This window comes from Centruroides sculpturatus, unplaced genomic scaffold (assembly GCF_000671375.1).
Source record: "Centruroides sculpturatus isolate CEXI.00-Female unplaced genomic scaffold, Cexi_2.0 scaffold445, whole genome shotgun sequence".
Lineage (NCBI taxonomy): Eukaryota > Metazoa > Arthropoda > Arachnida > Scorpiones > Buthidae > Centruroides > Centruroides sculpturatus.
The window spans coordinates 440786-458195 of NW_019384683.1; the positions used below are offsets into that span (position 1 = coordinate 440786).

The following is a 17410-nucleotide window of genomic DNA, read 5'->3' on the forward strand; positions in this document are numbered from 1 at the left end:
TAAACTTTATAATTAGAAAAATATCAATTTGAGTATATAATATTAATTTGAGGCTCTGACTCTGCAATAGAATGAAAATGGAAACAGCATCTACTAGTAATTTTGCAAGTATAACAATATAATACATAAAGTAAAAATTAAAACTTGGCCAATGGTATTTAATTTTATCACAGCTGTAAATAATGGAAAAGAAAAACAAAAGCAAGAAGTTTTTCTTTGTATATTCATAATATTTTTATATGTATTTTAAAATTAAATACCTTTTTAATTTTTACTTAATGTGTTTTTATTTTGTCATCCATAAAAATCTTTTATGATACAAATAAAAAATATGAAAATGTTGCTTATACTTATGATCAAGACCAACAAAAAAGCTCAGATGATGATACTTTGTAAAAACACCCTGGTTTATCTGAGATTAATATTAAATCAATTTCAATTGTAATTGTTAATTAATTATTGATTGGAAATAAATTATTGATTGCTTATACTTTTGCTAACTTCTGGAACATTTCCCATGTTTTGCATTAGTCCTTTGTTTCATATAGCATGAATTTGCATAACAGCACTTTTTTGGAACATAACTACCATGTTATACAAGGAATACCTGTATTTGATGAGTTCATTAAATATCAACAATATAACTATTATTTTGAACTTATTTTTATTATTGTATTTTATAGTTATTCTATTCTTCTAAATTTACACCATAACAAGTGTCTTCAAAAAATTTTAAGTTTAAAACTACACGATAAAAGTATCTAATTATTTTACATCCTCTATATAGGGTATCCCATAAGTCTGGAATCATAGAATAATCTATTTATTTTTTAAAAGTAAACCATGGCACTGAGTAAGAAGGAACAAATTCTAGTTATTTTGATGACGGAGACCTGCAGTCAGTGAGGAATTTCTGAAGAGTTTAACAAGAAAAGTTACTGTGTATGATTAGTGAAAAGTCTGGATGCAGCCTGTTACACTCTTCAGTGATCTCACACTGACTGCAAGTCCTCCCATCACAATAACTCAAATTTGGTCCTTCTTACTCAATGACTTGCTTTATCTTTACCTATGTTTATTCTTTACAAATAAATCAACCTAATTCTTATGATTTCACTTATGGGACACCCTATATAAAGCATACAGTCTCTTCATTGACCTACAGACATTCAAAGATTTAACTCAACTAATCAGCTATATTTTATTTTAAACCATGAAACATTCAATTCAAACTACTTTCAGAGCAAAAACTTTTAGAAAACAAGTGTTTTTAGTTTATAAATATCCCATCATGAATCAGCATGATAAATATCAAGTGAAGATATCAATCAGATTGCTACTAATAGACTGCTAATAGAATAAAAAGTTATTTCAGGCTGGTCTTAATTATTTAAAAGCTACTAAAATATTGTTCATATTGTGGTGTTATTGATAACAATGGATTTCAGCTTGGCTGAAATCCATTATCAGCTTAGAGAGATATACAAGACAATGCATGTCCCATCAAAATGTCACAAAATGGTGTCAGAGATTTGCAAATGGACAAGAAAGCCACAGTGGCTATCCAAGCTGCTTGATAATATAAGTCAATATTGCAAGAATTGATGAACTGATTCCAGATAATAGGTGTATCACTTTGTAGCAAATTTTACCTTTCAGCTTGATCTAGCATATAGAACCATATAACACATTGTTCATAATAACCTATATTAACATAAGGTCATGCAAGATGGGGTTCTGTGTTCATTAATGTCTGACAACAAGCATAAACATTGCACTTTTTAAAATGATAATAAAAATTAAAAATGACACCATAGATAAAATATTCACATGGTTTTTATTAATGGTTTTTACAATTTTCAAGGGATAAGTTACATAAAGTAAAACGTTTATTAATAAAAAACAAAAAATAAATACAGTTGACCCCCCATAACACGGGTTCCTATGATTCGGTTTCCTATATGACGGCGAAAAAATTGCGACGGTATCCGTACAAACATGGTAAAAAAACTCCTATAATTTGGTAAAACGTCATCGGGCAGCCAAACTACTTTCTGCCGTCCAGCGCCACGCTACGAAGAGTTTAAGCTAGTAAGTTGAGTTTACTATCATCTGTACAGTATGTAAATTAGGTACCGTAAGTCTAATACAGCACTAATTTTATACATTTCTTGTGAAAGAAACATTTCATATTCAACGGCCATAAAAATTATTTATATTAATGATGTCTCCAAAGTTCAACGAAGTTTTCGCAGAAAAATAACTTATCAGAAATCGTGGCCGCTGTTTGATGCGCTGCTCCGCGACGAAAACAAGCTTAAGCAATGGCGACGTCGAACAGTGCACAGTCGGTAAGTAATCCTACAATTTTTTGTTTATAGCATAGTTTATACGGATTATTCCCAAAAAAATATACGTATTTTGGAAATGTTGAGTCGAAATAGTCTAGGAATCGATTAATTTTATGGAAGAGAACCTTTCAAACAGCTGTAGTCTGTAAACTTCACAAGTGTCGGGTTGTGATTGGCAAGGACTCGTACAAAATCGATTCATAAAGAATGGAGTGTTATAGAGGGGTCGCCTGTAGTACAATTGCACTTTTAAGTAAACTATAAGCTATGTACTGTACACAAAATAGAGGAAAATAATAGATTAATTCATTCATTCATTAATCAACAAATTTTACTTTGTGTGCCTTACTTTTTGCAAATTGATTTATTAGCACTTTAATGTCTAACTTTTCCAGTAACTCCAATTCTACTAAAATGATAAGATTTTTTCAGTCAATCTTAAATCATAAATAGATCATAAATAATTTTAAATTATTTTTAATTAATATTGAAAATGATTGTTCTATTAGAGCAACAGAAAGTTTAACAAAATGTGTAATGCTAGTGTTCAGAAATGTATGATTCAAAATTATTCATCAAATTATAATTGACTATATCTATTTTAGAAAACATGAAAAATTACAAATTTAATAAATTTAATAATCTTATGTTTTAACTTATATATATATTTAATAACTTTATTATTTAAGGCATAATTTGAATATATTACATACTCAGATCTAAGGATTTGAGTATAATTCATGAAATGGTTAAATTATAATTAAAATAGTCTATGTTTTTAATTTGAAAAACACCCAGTAACCTCATTAAATTTAACTGAATTATCTATCCTTTTAAGATTCAAATATATATTTAGTATATGAAATCATATCTACTTATAATAATGAAAATACAAGTAAAAGTCAGCATTATAAATATAAATTTATTCATTAAATTAATTAAATGATAATAGTAATTATAATAATTACATTCCCAATCTTATTTAGATTTCATTAGTAGAAAAACTGTATGGTCAAAATATCCTTGAAGTTGAAAACATTAGTTTTTTGTTTCTAAGATTATTAATACATTAGAGCGTCGATTATCCGAAAGAATTCCAGTCGGCAAATTTAAATATTCGCCAGTGGTGTGGCACTGCAATCTTTGGCTATGTCTTGGGCTACTCAAATATTTTATGTTTTTTATACTAAATTAACTTCTGAAGTATAATTTTTTATTGTTTTTATATTTTTCAATATATTTATTTTGTTCGTACAAAATAAAAAATAATTTTTAACGACACAATAGTCTTCGTTAGGCTTAACATCGACGAAAATTCAACGCGAAGCGACATGCAACGGAGAAAAATGTCAAGATGAGATAAATTAATATATTTTTTCGTACATAATCGGTTATCCGAAACATCAATCTTCTGAACAACCCCAGTCCCCAATTGATTCGGATAATCGACGCTCTACTGTAATTGTTATTTTCACATATATAAACAATCAGCTAAAAATAATAAGAATGATTGTTTTTGTGTACATATACAACTATAAATACAGAAAATTTAAATAATTGATAGCTAGATAGTATATAAATTCTCACTATATTGCCATCTCGAAATTGAGAATAGAATCTAAACTGGATCCCAAATTTTTACATTATGGTTCAGATCAGGATCTTAGTTCTCTTTCCTCAACATACAAATACTGTTGTAAGTCTCAAACCCATAATGGATGTAGATAATTTTCACAAAACTTTCTTAAGAACTTACTGTTAGTACTAATAAACTAATTTATAAAAAAAAAAGTTACTTATAATTTAAAATTGTTACTTTTGCTCTCAAAATTTAAGTAACTGATTCTTTAAATCAAAAATAAACACAAAAATATAAATTAAAATTCCATTAATATCAAAATAGTTATTTAAAAATTTATATTTTTGTTTTCACATTTGACAATTATCCAAGATTTTTATACAGAAGTAACTTATCTTTAGACAAGCTAAAACATTTCTTTATTTACATTTTTATAATTATACCATTTGTACTGTTTTTTAATTCATTAAATTACCAGTACTATAATTTTATTTTGTAAGTTTAGATTGATAAGTAGTTACATTCATAATTATGATATAAATATAAAAATTTAATCATAATTTAATAAATTTCATATAAATTTGGCCAATAAACATATATTTCACCATGTGTTAAGATACTAAATTAGTAAATAAATAATTTGCTTATATACTATAACTGAAAATGGGTTTGCACAGTATGACTTCCAAATACAAATCATGTTGCAATTTCTTTTCCACATTTTTTGAGTTGATTTTTGCATTATTTCTACATTTCAAGATGTCCACAAATACATACTAATAATACCAAATATGAATTTTTAATTAAATTTATTAGTATAAATTCTATTCAAATTGAAATGAATTCAGTGAATTTACCAGTTGTCCATTAATCTTGATATTTGTTTTGTTCATTACTTTTCCCTGTGATAAAAATTAAAAATTTTCTGGCATTTATACTAAATTCTAATTCTTTCTATCTTATATACTTTTTAACACTGACAAATTTCTGAACTTTTAAAACATCCATGGATAATTTGTATAATCTGGAACAATTAGTATAAGTGTTATAACTTAAGATTTTAAAAAGCAAATAATAACTGTTTTAATAATATAAAATTAATATTACAATTCATTGTATAAACCTGTATTTAATGTTAATATCTTTTAAACTGTAAGTGCAGTTTAAAAGCCAGCTATAATTTATTAACTAATGCATCTTTAAGAGTGGATGAAATTTAAAGAACTAACACTTTCTACTCAGTTAATGGGGATTGACTGGATGGCCAAGCGGTCAAGGTGGAATGTAACTAGTGCAGTACCTTGAATTTGGGTCATGTCGGTTTCTCTCTCTACTACGATAATGAGGGTGAGTGGTACACATGGACAATGGCTAAGTGCATATTGCAATATTTGAAAAATGCAAAAGAGTTAATCAATTTCATTGCATCTAAAGGTTCACACAAACTTATATGATCCATCTTCAATAACAATCAACATCTTTTATACAACAAACTTTCTGTATTATAATTTAAAAATTTTGAATGATTTCCTGATATAAAAAATTGAAATCTAGAATTTGGTGATAAAAATTGAATTATTATAGTTTTTAGAATGGGAATCATTGAATGTGCATTGCAATTATTGATAAGAAAAATACATAATTTTCCTATTTTTGGCAATCATGCAAGTATGTAACTTTTTCAAACAGTTAGAAAAAACCTCTGATGCCATCTATGCTTTCTTATTCATTGCAGAAACATCTAGGCTTTAAAAATTTTCCAATAAATAACAATGGCAATTTTTCAATACCTGTCATGTTTACTCCCAAAAGAAGTGTTAGTGTTTGTCCTATTGGAAATGAAAGAGTTACAGTTAACTGATACTGTTTTATCAGAACAAATGAATGTACAAAAATCAATTTTGTTCATGGGATAACTCAGACAATTCAGATTTACTTTTTGCAAAGTAATTCTCCATAGACTCTGCATTGTCCTATACATCTCAATTTTGCTTAAACTCCTGCCATAAATTCACACCAGACTTCTTCCCAACTTTTTGAGCAATATTTCTCCAAATATGTTTGAAGAAATCCAAGTACTTTGCACCACAAGGACAAGAGGTATTTTTCTGCTTACAGTGGTCAAAATCTTTCAATAGGACAAGCCTGGGTTATATGGGGCATTATTTTTATTTTAGACAGACTCATGCTCAATACTTTGAGCGTAGTCAGTAACTGTGCAGGCATAATGGGCCATTGCTAGGTCTAGTCAAAAAACCATATTCTCCAAGTTATGATGTTTTTGGACGGATGGAAACTCATGCACTTTAATACACTCTTTAATATATACCAGGGATGGGCAAGCAAGAGTTCAGTGGGAGCCAAAATGTAGGTTTTGCAAAATGCATGGGAGCCGTAGTTCTGTACTTTTTTATTCTGTATTGCAGTTCTGTACCGCAATTTTATTATATGATATAAAGCAAATATTAAATTTTTTTAATAAACATATTTTCACAAAATTGTGGAAATAAAATTGTAAAAATAATAATAAAAAGCAGAAATTAACAGTTTCAGCAAGAGCCGCATTTGCCCATGTCTGATATATACTGTTTATATATAAGCATTGATAAATCCTAAAGAAATGAAAGGTCCAGACATGTGCCTGCCATATTAAATAATTTTTTGGAAATTTAGATTTTCCTATAAACTTGAGTTAATATGGTACACCTGACTTGTCAGTGGAATGGCAGAATTTTATTCAATGTACTTGTTTTGGGACTTCAGGGCAGTATGTGCCATCATCTATACTTACTCTCATTTGGCACACAGCTAAACATCAACATATTTTCATAAATTGGTGTTTGCTCATGTTCCTGCTCCTGATTGTACTGTGGAGCTGGTTCCTTTCTGTGGGCAATGATGCCTAACTTCACTTTTATGTCATATAGCAGAGATGGCCAACACGTAGACCGCAGTTGACTGGTTGACCACAAAGGTTTTGAAAGTAGCCTGCGAAGCTAAAGTTGAACAATTTGCTTTCACTTAAATTAATGTTTAAAAATCTTAATTCAATAATTTATTCTTACAATAATAGACTGTCTGTGCAAGAACCCATACTGTTTGTATTTATCCTGATGAACAATGCAAATGAATGTTAACACATGCACATATAAAAATCCTAAAATTGTTTGCCAATATTCATAGTCACCCACAGACTATATTTTACCAAAAAAGTAGCCCCTAAGGGATAAAAGTTTGGCCACACCTGTCATATAGGATACTTATCACAAGACAAGCTTAGCAGTTGCTGTTCTCAATGATATTTCAGAGTCTTGCTTAAATATGAATTCCATTGCCTGCATAACTTTAGCAGTTCCTAAGCTTGCAGGGCTGACCAGTAGACTTTTGATACTCTGCAGTTACAAACACATTCCTCGAACCTGTCCAATATCCAATTGACAGTTGTTTGTTGGATTATTTACAAGCATAAAATGTTGCATAGCATTCTTTTGATCTCCTCATCAAATGTTTTTGTAGTAATGACATATACACAGAACAAAGCTTGTTTTACTCTGCATGTTGACACTTCTTTCCTACCTAAAGAAATACAGTCAGTAGGTGCATGTATGTCCTGACTAGCAGGCTTATAAGCTTTATCATGATTAAATAAAAACAAAACCTTTAAACATTAAATCATTTTTAATATCTTAAAAACATTTTTGAACACTTTAAGCGATCATCCTCAGTTATCATTCTGAATCGAAGGGGAAATCAGAATAGATATATACCAGAAACCCAGTTTTCTTCCTATTATCATTCCTAGGAACTCTGCAGACCCTGAGCATATAAAAATGGTGGTTTTTCGTTCATGGATAAGGAGGAAGCATTGCGCCAGCATCTGCAACACTTACAATGAGTTGGAATATATCCAAAACATAGCGATACAGCAAGGATACCATAAAGAAAGAATAGATGCTCTCATTATGAATTGTCAGAAATGACACCCCTTGCAGGGAGGGAATCAGCATAAGGAAAGAGTCGTGCTCAATTACATACCGTTCCTCGAAGGAATGGTTAATAAGGTTACCAGAAGTAAGAATATACAGATAGTTTACAGGTGTAATCCCACTGTATACAGACTCTTAAGGAATGATAAAGGCAGTTACGAATGCAACATGATGGCAGGGGTATACTCTATACTGTTAAAAGATCATAGATTTAACTCCAACTTGGTATACATAGGAGCAACTGTGAGAAACTTACAGAAAAGAATTGTTAAACACAAGCACTTGGTGAATAAAAACATAGACTCTACAGTGCTTGCTGCTTTTGCCAAACAGCAGGATATCAGTCTTCTGGGACCAGGCATCGATCATCAAGGCTACAAGCCGTGATCCAAGCAAGCCGTGAAACATCTAGAAAAATTAGAAATTCACAAGGCGCAGTTGAACACAAACTGTATTAATCATAGGGATGCTGACGGATTGTCATCGGCGTGGAATCCTTCTACAATGAGTTGATATAGTTTATATAAGTGGAAAAGTTAATTATAATACTTTTTACTGGATGTATATGTTACCGCTAAAGCTCGAAATCCGTTAATGTGTACATTACCTAGCTAATCTGCAGATTAACTAGGGTGATCCATTAAAGCTGCAAAAATTGTTCAATTTCTCAAATTACCTATGTAATTTGCAGAGTATCTAGGTAATCTGCACATTAACGGCTTCCGTATCATTAAAGTTCAAAAGTTTGTTTCTTTCACTTCCTTTCCCCACTCCTTCTTTTTACGTAGATAAATTTAAATCCTAGAATGCAAGCAAGCACCGAATTGGTGAGTAAAATCAAGAAAAGATTCTTCGCAAACCTCTTTAGCGAAGATTTAAAATATAATACGTAGTGTTTTAATAACAAACCAAAGTATGATTCCATAATTGAAGATGTAAAGCAAATAAAAGTTTCCAAGAAGAAAGAATCATCTCGAGATTATCAAATAATTCAAAGGTGTGATGTGTTGACTGTACGAGGCTGTGAAAAACTCATTGAGCCGTTGTCAGATGCGCGAGAAAGGTTTGAAAAAGTTTGTCCATGCCGGAGAATTGTTTGACATTCGATAAAAACTGAAGAAGACCTTGAAAAATTAGAAGATTCACAAGAGACTGTGATTATGAGATCACAGTCAAATCTTACTCAAGAGGACATTCCGTTATCCCCCGCTTCTACAGAATCACCTATAGAAATACAAGAATTTACCGATAGTAATCTTAAACTGCCTTCTATACCGTTGATTGATGATGCAGTCACGAAGAATATTCAGTTACCCTGCACCTCCAAGGAATCGCCTCTGCAAGTTGAAGAAGTCATCACTGAGTTACTCTCAACTTCAGCAGAATCGCCATCACAGTTTCGTACGGAGCCTGTAAAGAGCACTATACAAGACATAGTCTGTATTGTTTGCTCAAAAGCAGCATCAAGTGCTCACAAGTGTAAATCGTGTAATATGTTTGTTCACGCAGTTTGTGGTGAAGTAGATCCTAAAGAGGAAGGGTATGGTAAGAATGTATTGTGCATCATCTGTAAAAAGAATATGGATCAGAAAATACAGCGTGATGAAGCCAAGAAATGTTTAGAAAAGCAAGCAAAGAAAATGTTAGCAGTTTCTAATGCAAAGCACCCAAACGTCGATGAAGGTTTCGCTGTGAGAATTAAAGTACCCGAAGAAGACAGAGCAAAAACTGATGCACGTTCAATTTTAGCTGTGGTTCTTAGTAAAACAGAGGATGGCTTTTATAAACTTGATACTAAAACAGGTATTTTAAAACAATTGTATGCAAAATCTGAATTCAGTGTTTGCAAAGAGAGATTTTTAACGAAAGAAGATGGATGTCCCTGCTGTAGAAATATCTTTACGTCAAACAGCAATAAAACAATCCCTTGGTACTGGGCAGGGTTTCAGAAAATGTGACTGCAAATCTAAATGTACCACAAATAGGCGTGCTTGTCGCAAAAACCAATTGCTACGTAATTCAAAGTGTCACCAATCTTTAGATTGCACTAATAAGTAAGTACAATTTTATCATATGTTTTGCAAATTCATTTCCCTAATTGTAGTAATATTTTAAACCGTTTGATTTTTGTATTAAAGTTTTTTTAATTGATTGATGATTGATTCAATCAACTAATTTGTTGATTGTATTAACTTGATTCTTTAGATATTGAAAATTAAATAAATAACATTATGTTAATTTAAGCGTACAGAAACGTTGCTGTTGTTCCAGCAAAAATCTTATTTTCACTTTACCGAGTGCCTAGTAGGTAATTTGCAGATTACCTAGATAATCTGAACATTACCTAGGTAATTTGAGAAATGGAATAATTTTCGCAGCTTTAACGGATCACCCTAGTTAATCTGCAGATTAGCTAGGTAATGCGCACATTAACGGATTTCGAGCTTTAGCGGTAACATATATATTTTATTTTATTTCTTTATTTCGTTTTAAATAATTTGTATAGTCTTTGTGATTATTTAAGCTTGTTAAATGTTAATGTAAATTTTGTGTAACTGAATTTTATTTTATGTAATTTCAAATTCTTCGTTCGATTCAGAATGATAACTGAGGATGACCACTTAAAGCGTTCAAAAACATTTTTAAGATATTAAAAATGATTTGCTGGAATGTTTAAAGGTTTTGTTTTTATTTATATTGATTGTAGTTCCAGTAAGAAAGTATTTTATTTATTTATCATGATTTGCATCAGATAACTATGTTAATACTGTATATTGCTTTCTTAAGCTTACTGTTTCATTTCCAAACACTTCTTATTCTTTGCTTTCCTTACCACCATGACATGAATCACTTTTGAACACCATTGTTTTGTCCAACAGATCTAGCAGACACTTAAAAAAAGTATTTTGTCTGCATTGAGAATGTGAGAATGTTATCCAAGCTGTAGTTCTGCACAATTTCTGGTAAAATGTTCCAACCATTTCATGTGATCCTACTCTTACAATTCTGCACTATCATTATAGAATTAAAAACTATTATATATATAATAGATAATTCAGATATATATGTATATTGAATTTATTGAATTGAAAACTATTATATATATATAATAGTTTTCAATTCAATAAATTCAATATACATATATATATTGAATTTAATTATTCAGCCATGCATTGCTTGCTCTGAATTAGATATGTCCCAATTGTTATCCAAATCATTCAATTTTCTCTCCAAGAAGTTTCCATTGACAAGAATATTCTTGTCTCTAAACTGCAAAAACTACTGCAGCACACACTTTTTAGCATCTGAACACTCACATTTACACTTTATTTTATGTTTTGTCTGATATTGTTCATTGAAGTTTTCCAAATTGCTCTTATTGTTTCTCAAATATAGAGAGAGAGACTCAATGGAATGTCAAATTTTGATATTTTCTTTTTATTTTCCACTGATCTTTATGACATACCTTTTCCACTCTCAACAAAACCTTCAGTTTTCTCTTGTTTGCCATTTTTATCTACTTTGGAATGGAAATAGTGAATACATATCATTTTACATATCTTAGCTGGGCACTGCATGATACTTGGGATTCTGGAAGTTTTAAAAAACTCAAGTGCACCTTTTTTTGTTAAAACATGGTGATCCCCTCAAAGATTTGTCACAATCTGTTCCCTTCATAAAATAAATTGACTGATCCCTATTATTGTGCATTTTTACAGCCCAGCCAAGATTCATGAAACAAACTGTACTAACTATAAGTTGATTAACTAGTCACTATCACTGATGAAAAAGTCAACATGCAATTCAAACTTTGCAGTGAAATTTATACATTATTAATGTTTAGTTCCAAATAAGGAGACAGATATGAACAAACTCAAATTTGATTGTCAATAATTCAATAAATTGTTGAATCACAGATATGATTGTCACATTTTTAAACCATTGTTTTTTTAAATTTTCAAAATAAAATATAAAAATTTTAAAGTGATAAGATTTGATTGCATTTAGAAATAAATAATTATTCTAGGTACAAAATATCATTAATTTAGAATTTTATGTCATGCAATGAAAGGCATAATTCTATACAATACCAATCTTTCAATTTTATATTATCATTCATCCTCTTGAAAATACAAAGCAAATAAAATTAGACTATCTGGATTTTAAATTTCAAGGTAGCAAAACAAGATCTCAAAACTACTTGACTTACAGAAATATAATGCATTGAGTCAATGGGAGTTAACCCAAGACAAAAATAAACTCAAGTTAGAATTTCAAGTAAAGGAAGTTCAATTTATTGAATAAACTATATCACATACAGTATTGTAATGCCAACAACTTTTGTGTATAATAAATACTTATATTTATGTCAAAGTTTATGATTAACCTGTATTATTAATACAAAACTCTTAATCTTATGAAACTTCCTAAAAACTCTTGAAAATTTTTATACTGTTTTAAAAATTCCATTAGATTTTTATTCACTACATATAATCAATAATATTTTAAACATTTATCTCAAGTGTATTATTATAATTATAAGAATTCAACTGTTATAATAACCTGCTTGAATTATCAAAACATGGTAAATATTCACTTTAATACATTATTTTTATTTCAATCACTTTTAGAAATTCAAATTAATTACTGATAAGCAATGTATTATTGAATAATTATTATTAAATTAAATAGTGAATATGTAGTTTTAAGTTTAATTAATATGTATTTAGAATTGTAAATTTTTCAAAGAATAAAGCCATTTATACTTATAAGTATATAAAATNTTGTTTCCGTATCTACTATTTAAATTGTTATAGCTTCAGTTTTATTTAATTTTATAGAATTAAAAACAGATGTAAACGATGAAGTATAGAAACTTCATTCATAATGAATCAAAACACATTACAAAACCACATCCTTATAGTCGTGTATCTCTAGAAGTGCTTAATAAGTAATTAATATCGATTACTTAATAAGGAGAAATCATTGTTTTGTATTTATTACACACCTTTGGTAGATCGCTCCTACATATTGGACATTCGTTTTGCTTGCAGAGGACTCTCATTCGAGTTGAACATTCGTAACATACGTGATGGTCGCAGAAACCTACGGCATAAATCGATATATTTCTACAACAGAGAACACATATGTCATCGGTTTGATCCATATCCTGAGAGAGGGTAACTAAAATTAGACTTGTTAAGGGAGACAAGACTTCTGCTTTCGTATGCTCTATCAAAACCGGAAAGGAAAATGGAGAACAGTACAAAACGCCACCTATCGAAAAACTGTTCGGATTTGAAATGTGTTTTCTTTTTTTTTTGACGAAATAACAGAAATATTTTATACTTCCAACTTAATTAGTTATATCATTTGTTAATTTTAAATTGAGGTAGTTTGTTTTCGATTTTGTGTACCGTACATGTTCCGCGCTATGATGTAATCGGAAGTGCGTCAGACCAATGACTCCTGCACCACGTTTGTCTCCTACTGTCATTTAACCGAAATCATACCCGTACACTGCATTCACAAAGCTGTTACATTAGTAGTTATTAAGCTTCTATATCAGCTTGTAGCGTGAGAACTTTTAAGAAATGTTTTCACTTGGGTACCAAGAGACCTTTTGGTTGTTCTAGTTTATTAAATATGCATTTCTAGGAGTTACATTCCTCTTCAGTTTAAAGTAAATGCTTTTCAGATTCCAAGTTTTTACAAATTTACTGAAAGACTATACATTAATTATACATTAAAAAAAATTTTTTTATTACATTCTCTTTTTTTTTTGGTTTTATCTGAGATCCTTTCTAAAGATATATTAGATCTTTTGATTGTTTTAATTTTCTAAAAGAAATTTTTAATTAAAAAACAAATTTTTTTTGCCTTTAACAGATTTTATTTTTAATCATCAAGAGTTGTGAGTCCCCATCAGTAAAAAAGTCACTGACTGACTATATATATATATACACACACACACAGGAATCATAGTTGCAGATTTCTGGGTAAATTTTTCTGCTCTCCAAACACCTGAAGTAATTCCAAATATCTCATTCAAAAGAAAATTGTTTTCTTAGATAGTGCGCAAAATTTCAAGATTTTCTATAAAGTGGTTGCCAAAATATAAGCAATTGAAAAGTGCAAAAATCTCCAAAAAAGCTGTATTTTCTTCACTTCTTTCTCTTCATTCAGCACTACAGATGCTCATAGAGAAAAAACTACTGGGTCTTGAAAGCTCAAATTTTAAACTTAAGCCTTTCTCGTTATCAGGGAGATGCTCATGAAACTTCCAGGTCGATAAGTCAAAGTTCATGGGGATTTCATCAGAGCTAATTCCGTTTTAAGGCTTAATTTTATGCTTATAAAGATAAAATTGCATGGAAACAAATGAATTTTTATTCAAAATGTTACTCAGAATTACAAAAGCTCAAATTCATGCAAATTAAAACTTTTTATAAAGAGTTTTCTAAACAGCCTGTTGAAATGGCGCTCTCAGCTGATGACCGAGCACATTGCCAATCAACACAATTGGTGGCGTGTTGATTAGCGATGTGCTCAATCACAGAGTGCCAATTGAACTATACGTCATCGTATTATGTCTTGGTGAACTAATATAATTATTAAACAAAGACATCTGAGATATAATACAATTATACCAATTTAGACAATGGTCAAAATTTTTCTTAGAAGTTTTTCTTTGGTAAAGATAAGCTTGGCACTTGAAAGTGGTACCCCACAAGATTTTTACCTGTATTACTGTTTTCTACATTTCACCTCCAAGCACAAAGCTTATCTTTACCAAAGAAAAAACTTAAAAAAAATTTTGATCATTGTTTAAATTGTCATAGATTTTTACTTGGCATAATTTTTTACATCTCAGATGTTTTTGTTTGGATGCATATTACATTAAATCAAGTCAGTCTTTATTTGCTTTAAATTACCTCAAACGTCAAAATTAATATCACATCAATAGAGTCAATATTGTATGAGGTATAGTATTAGTTAGGCCTATTTTTAATATTAATGCTCATGCAACCAAAAGCACGTTTATCTACCAATCCCCACGAATGCCAATTAACAGAGTCTACCGTATTTTACAAAATATTTTTGATTTATTAATTTTTTTTTATTAAATTAAGGTTATCTAAATAAATTATTCTTAAATTTATGTGATAAATCTTGTCTTATTTACATGTATGACAAGAAAACTTTAGAATTGGGACTATGTCAGAAGCAATCTTCTTTAAATTCATTCACCTTATCTCTACATCATCTCAAGTCACTATTACACCACGATGAGGAAATTTACTAATTAGATCAACTTTCCTGTAACATTGTAAAGTTCAAATTTGATTTCTTTGAAGAATTCCTTAACATATTGTTCTTAATCTCAATATTTAAACATATTTCTGTATAATATGTATTTTAATATTTATAAATATTTACACTACTTCATTCATCCTGTTTATTGTTTCCGTATCTACTATTTAAATTGTTATAGCTTCAGTTTTATTTAATTTTATAGAATTAAAAACAGATGTAAACGATGAAGTATAGAAACTTCATTCATAATGAATCAAAACACATTACAAAACCACATCCTTATAGTCGTGTATCTCTAGAAGTGCTTAATAAGTAATTAATATCGATTACTTAATAAGGAGAAATCATTGTTTTGTATTTATTACACACCTTTGGTAGATCGCTCCTACATATTGGACATTCGTTTTGCTTGCAGAGGACTCTCATTCGAGTTGAACATTCGTAACATACGTGATGGTCGCAGAAACCTACGGCATAAATCGATATATTTCTACAACAGAGAACACATATGTCATCGGTTTGATCCATATCCTGAGAGAGGGTAACTAAAATTAGACTTGTTAAGGGAGACAAGACTTCTGCTTTCGTATGCTCTATCAAAACCGGAAAGGAAAATGGAGAACAGTACAAAACGCCACCTATCGAAAAACTGTTCGGATTTGAAATGTGTTTTCTTTTTTTTTTTTCTTTTTTTTTGACGAAATAACAGAAATATTTTATACTTCCAACTTAATTAGTTATATCATTTGTTAATTTTAAATTGAGGTAGTTTGTTTTCGATTTTGTGTACCGTACATGTTCCGCGCTATGATGTAATCGGAAGTGCGTCAGACCAATGACGACAATATTATTTACGCGTATTTGATAGATGGGAGATTATCTGATTTTCTCTAAACTTGGTTTTCGATATCTATGAATAATAATTTTACCGATATATTACGTAACAAAGTAGCACGAACTCGTGTAATAGTTAAATTAATCATTTAACTATTACACGAGTAAAAATTTTTAATTATTGATAAAACGGAAAGATTCAAATTTTCAAACACGTGCTCCGTTTAAACAAATTTAAATTAGCCTTTTTATATTAAGAAATTTCCTCGTGCGCAATGATGTTACGCCATCTGTGAATAATTTTCTAAAATAATGAATGAGTCTAGATTAAACAAAAACTGTATATTCTTATAATATAATCGAGATGAGTTGATAATAATAATAAGCGCAGAGTCCAACGGTTTGGAGTTGAAAGTTGAAATTTGGTACAAATGATACGTCATGAGAGTGTACTATACACTAAAGCTTAGTTCGCACTGTTGGCTGAAGCGAAAAACAGAGAGAATAACAGTCAGATATGACGTTTCCGGCGAAATTTATAATTTCGCGAATCGTTTTGGAGTTCGATACTGTCGAGCTTCTTCGCTAGTGGCGAAATTGTTTCGCCACCAATCCTATTCCCGCTAGTGCTCACGTGCTTCTTGTTGTTTCAAGATGATGACACAAACTTTCTCACGCAATAGAGTAAATGTTGTAATTCATGGATTTTTAATATTCCTCTCGCCCAGCATAGTTTTCTTTTTGACGTACAAGGGGCAGTCAAAAAGTTTCCGGAATTTACCTATAGTTAGAAAATGCGATATAAGATAAAATTATGCATTGCTATGGTGGGAAATTCAGCATGTCTATTCACAGTGTGTAATGCTCGTGCAAGTTTATACTTGCACAGTCATTACTGTAGTGCCTTTATAATTATTGAACGTGACTGCTTATCATTCGGCGCAATGTCCCAGTTCGAACAGCGTGCAAACATCAAGTTCATGTGCAAATTGGAGAAAACTGCTACAGAGATGCTGTCAATCCTGAAGCAAGTTTACGAGGAAGCGGCCGGACAATAGGCGTGGACAGTGGTTTCTCCATCACGACAACGCACCGAGTCACACATCGCTTGTTGTGCAACAATTTCTCGCCGACAAAAGCATTCCTGCCATCACCCAGTCACCTTACTCTCCAGATCTTGCTCCTAGTGACTTTTGGCTTTTCCCTACTTTCAAAATAGGCCTCAAAGGGACTGATATGATGTCCTCCCTGCCTGCGTTTCGCAAGCAGGAAAGACATCATATCGAATACGACGGCCCAACTCCGGAAAATTTCAAAGGAAGCATACCACGCCTGCTTTCAAC

The 17410-nt window shown here is 30.5% G+C and overlaps 1 protein-coding gene across 2 annotated transcripts in view; it reads right to left on the reverse strand.

Annotated features, from left to right (window-relative positions):
• Positions 1-15885, reverse strand: part of LOC111627001 (E3 ubiquitin-protein ligase ZNF598-like) — a 39080-nt gene extending 23195 nt beyond the window's left edge. The window contains exon 1 of one of the 2 annotated variants that reach the window (XM_023370540.1): positions 15603-15885. In XM_023370540.1, coding sequence (XP_023226308.1) covers positions 15603-15761 — 159 coding nt within the window. In that variant the 5' untranslated portion in view covers positions 15762-15885. Of the gene's footprint in view, positions 1-12924; positions 13241-15602 lie in introns of those variants that run through there. The other variant, XM_023370538.1, reaches the window with a different exon arrangement.
• Between the last annotated feature and the right edge of the window lie 1525 nt (positions 15886-17410).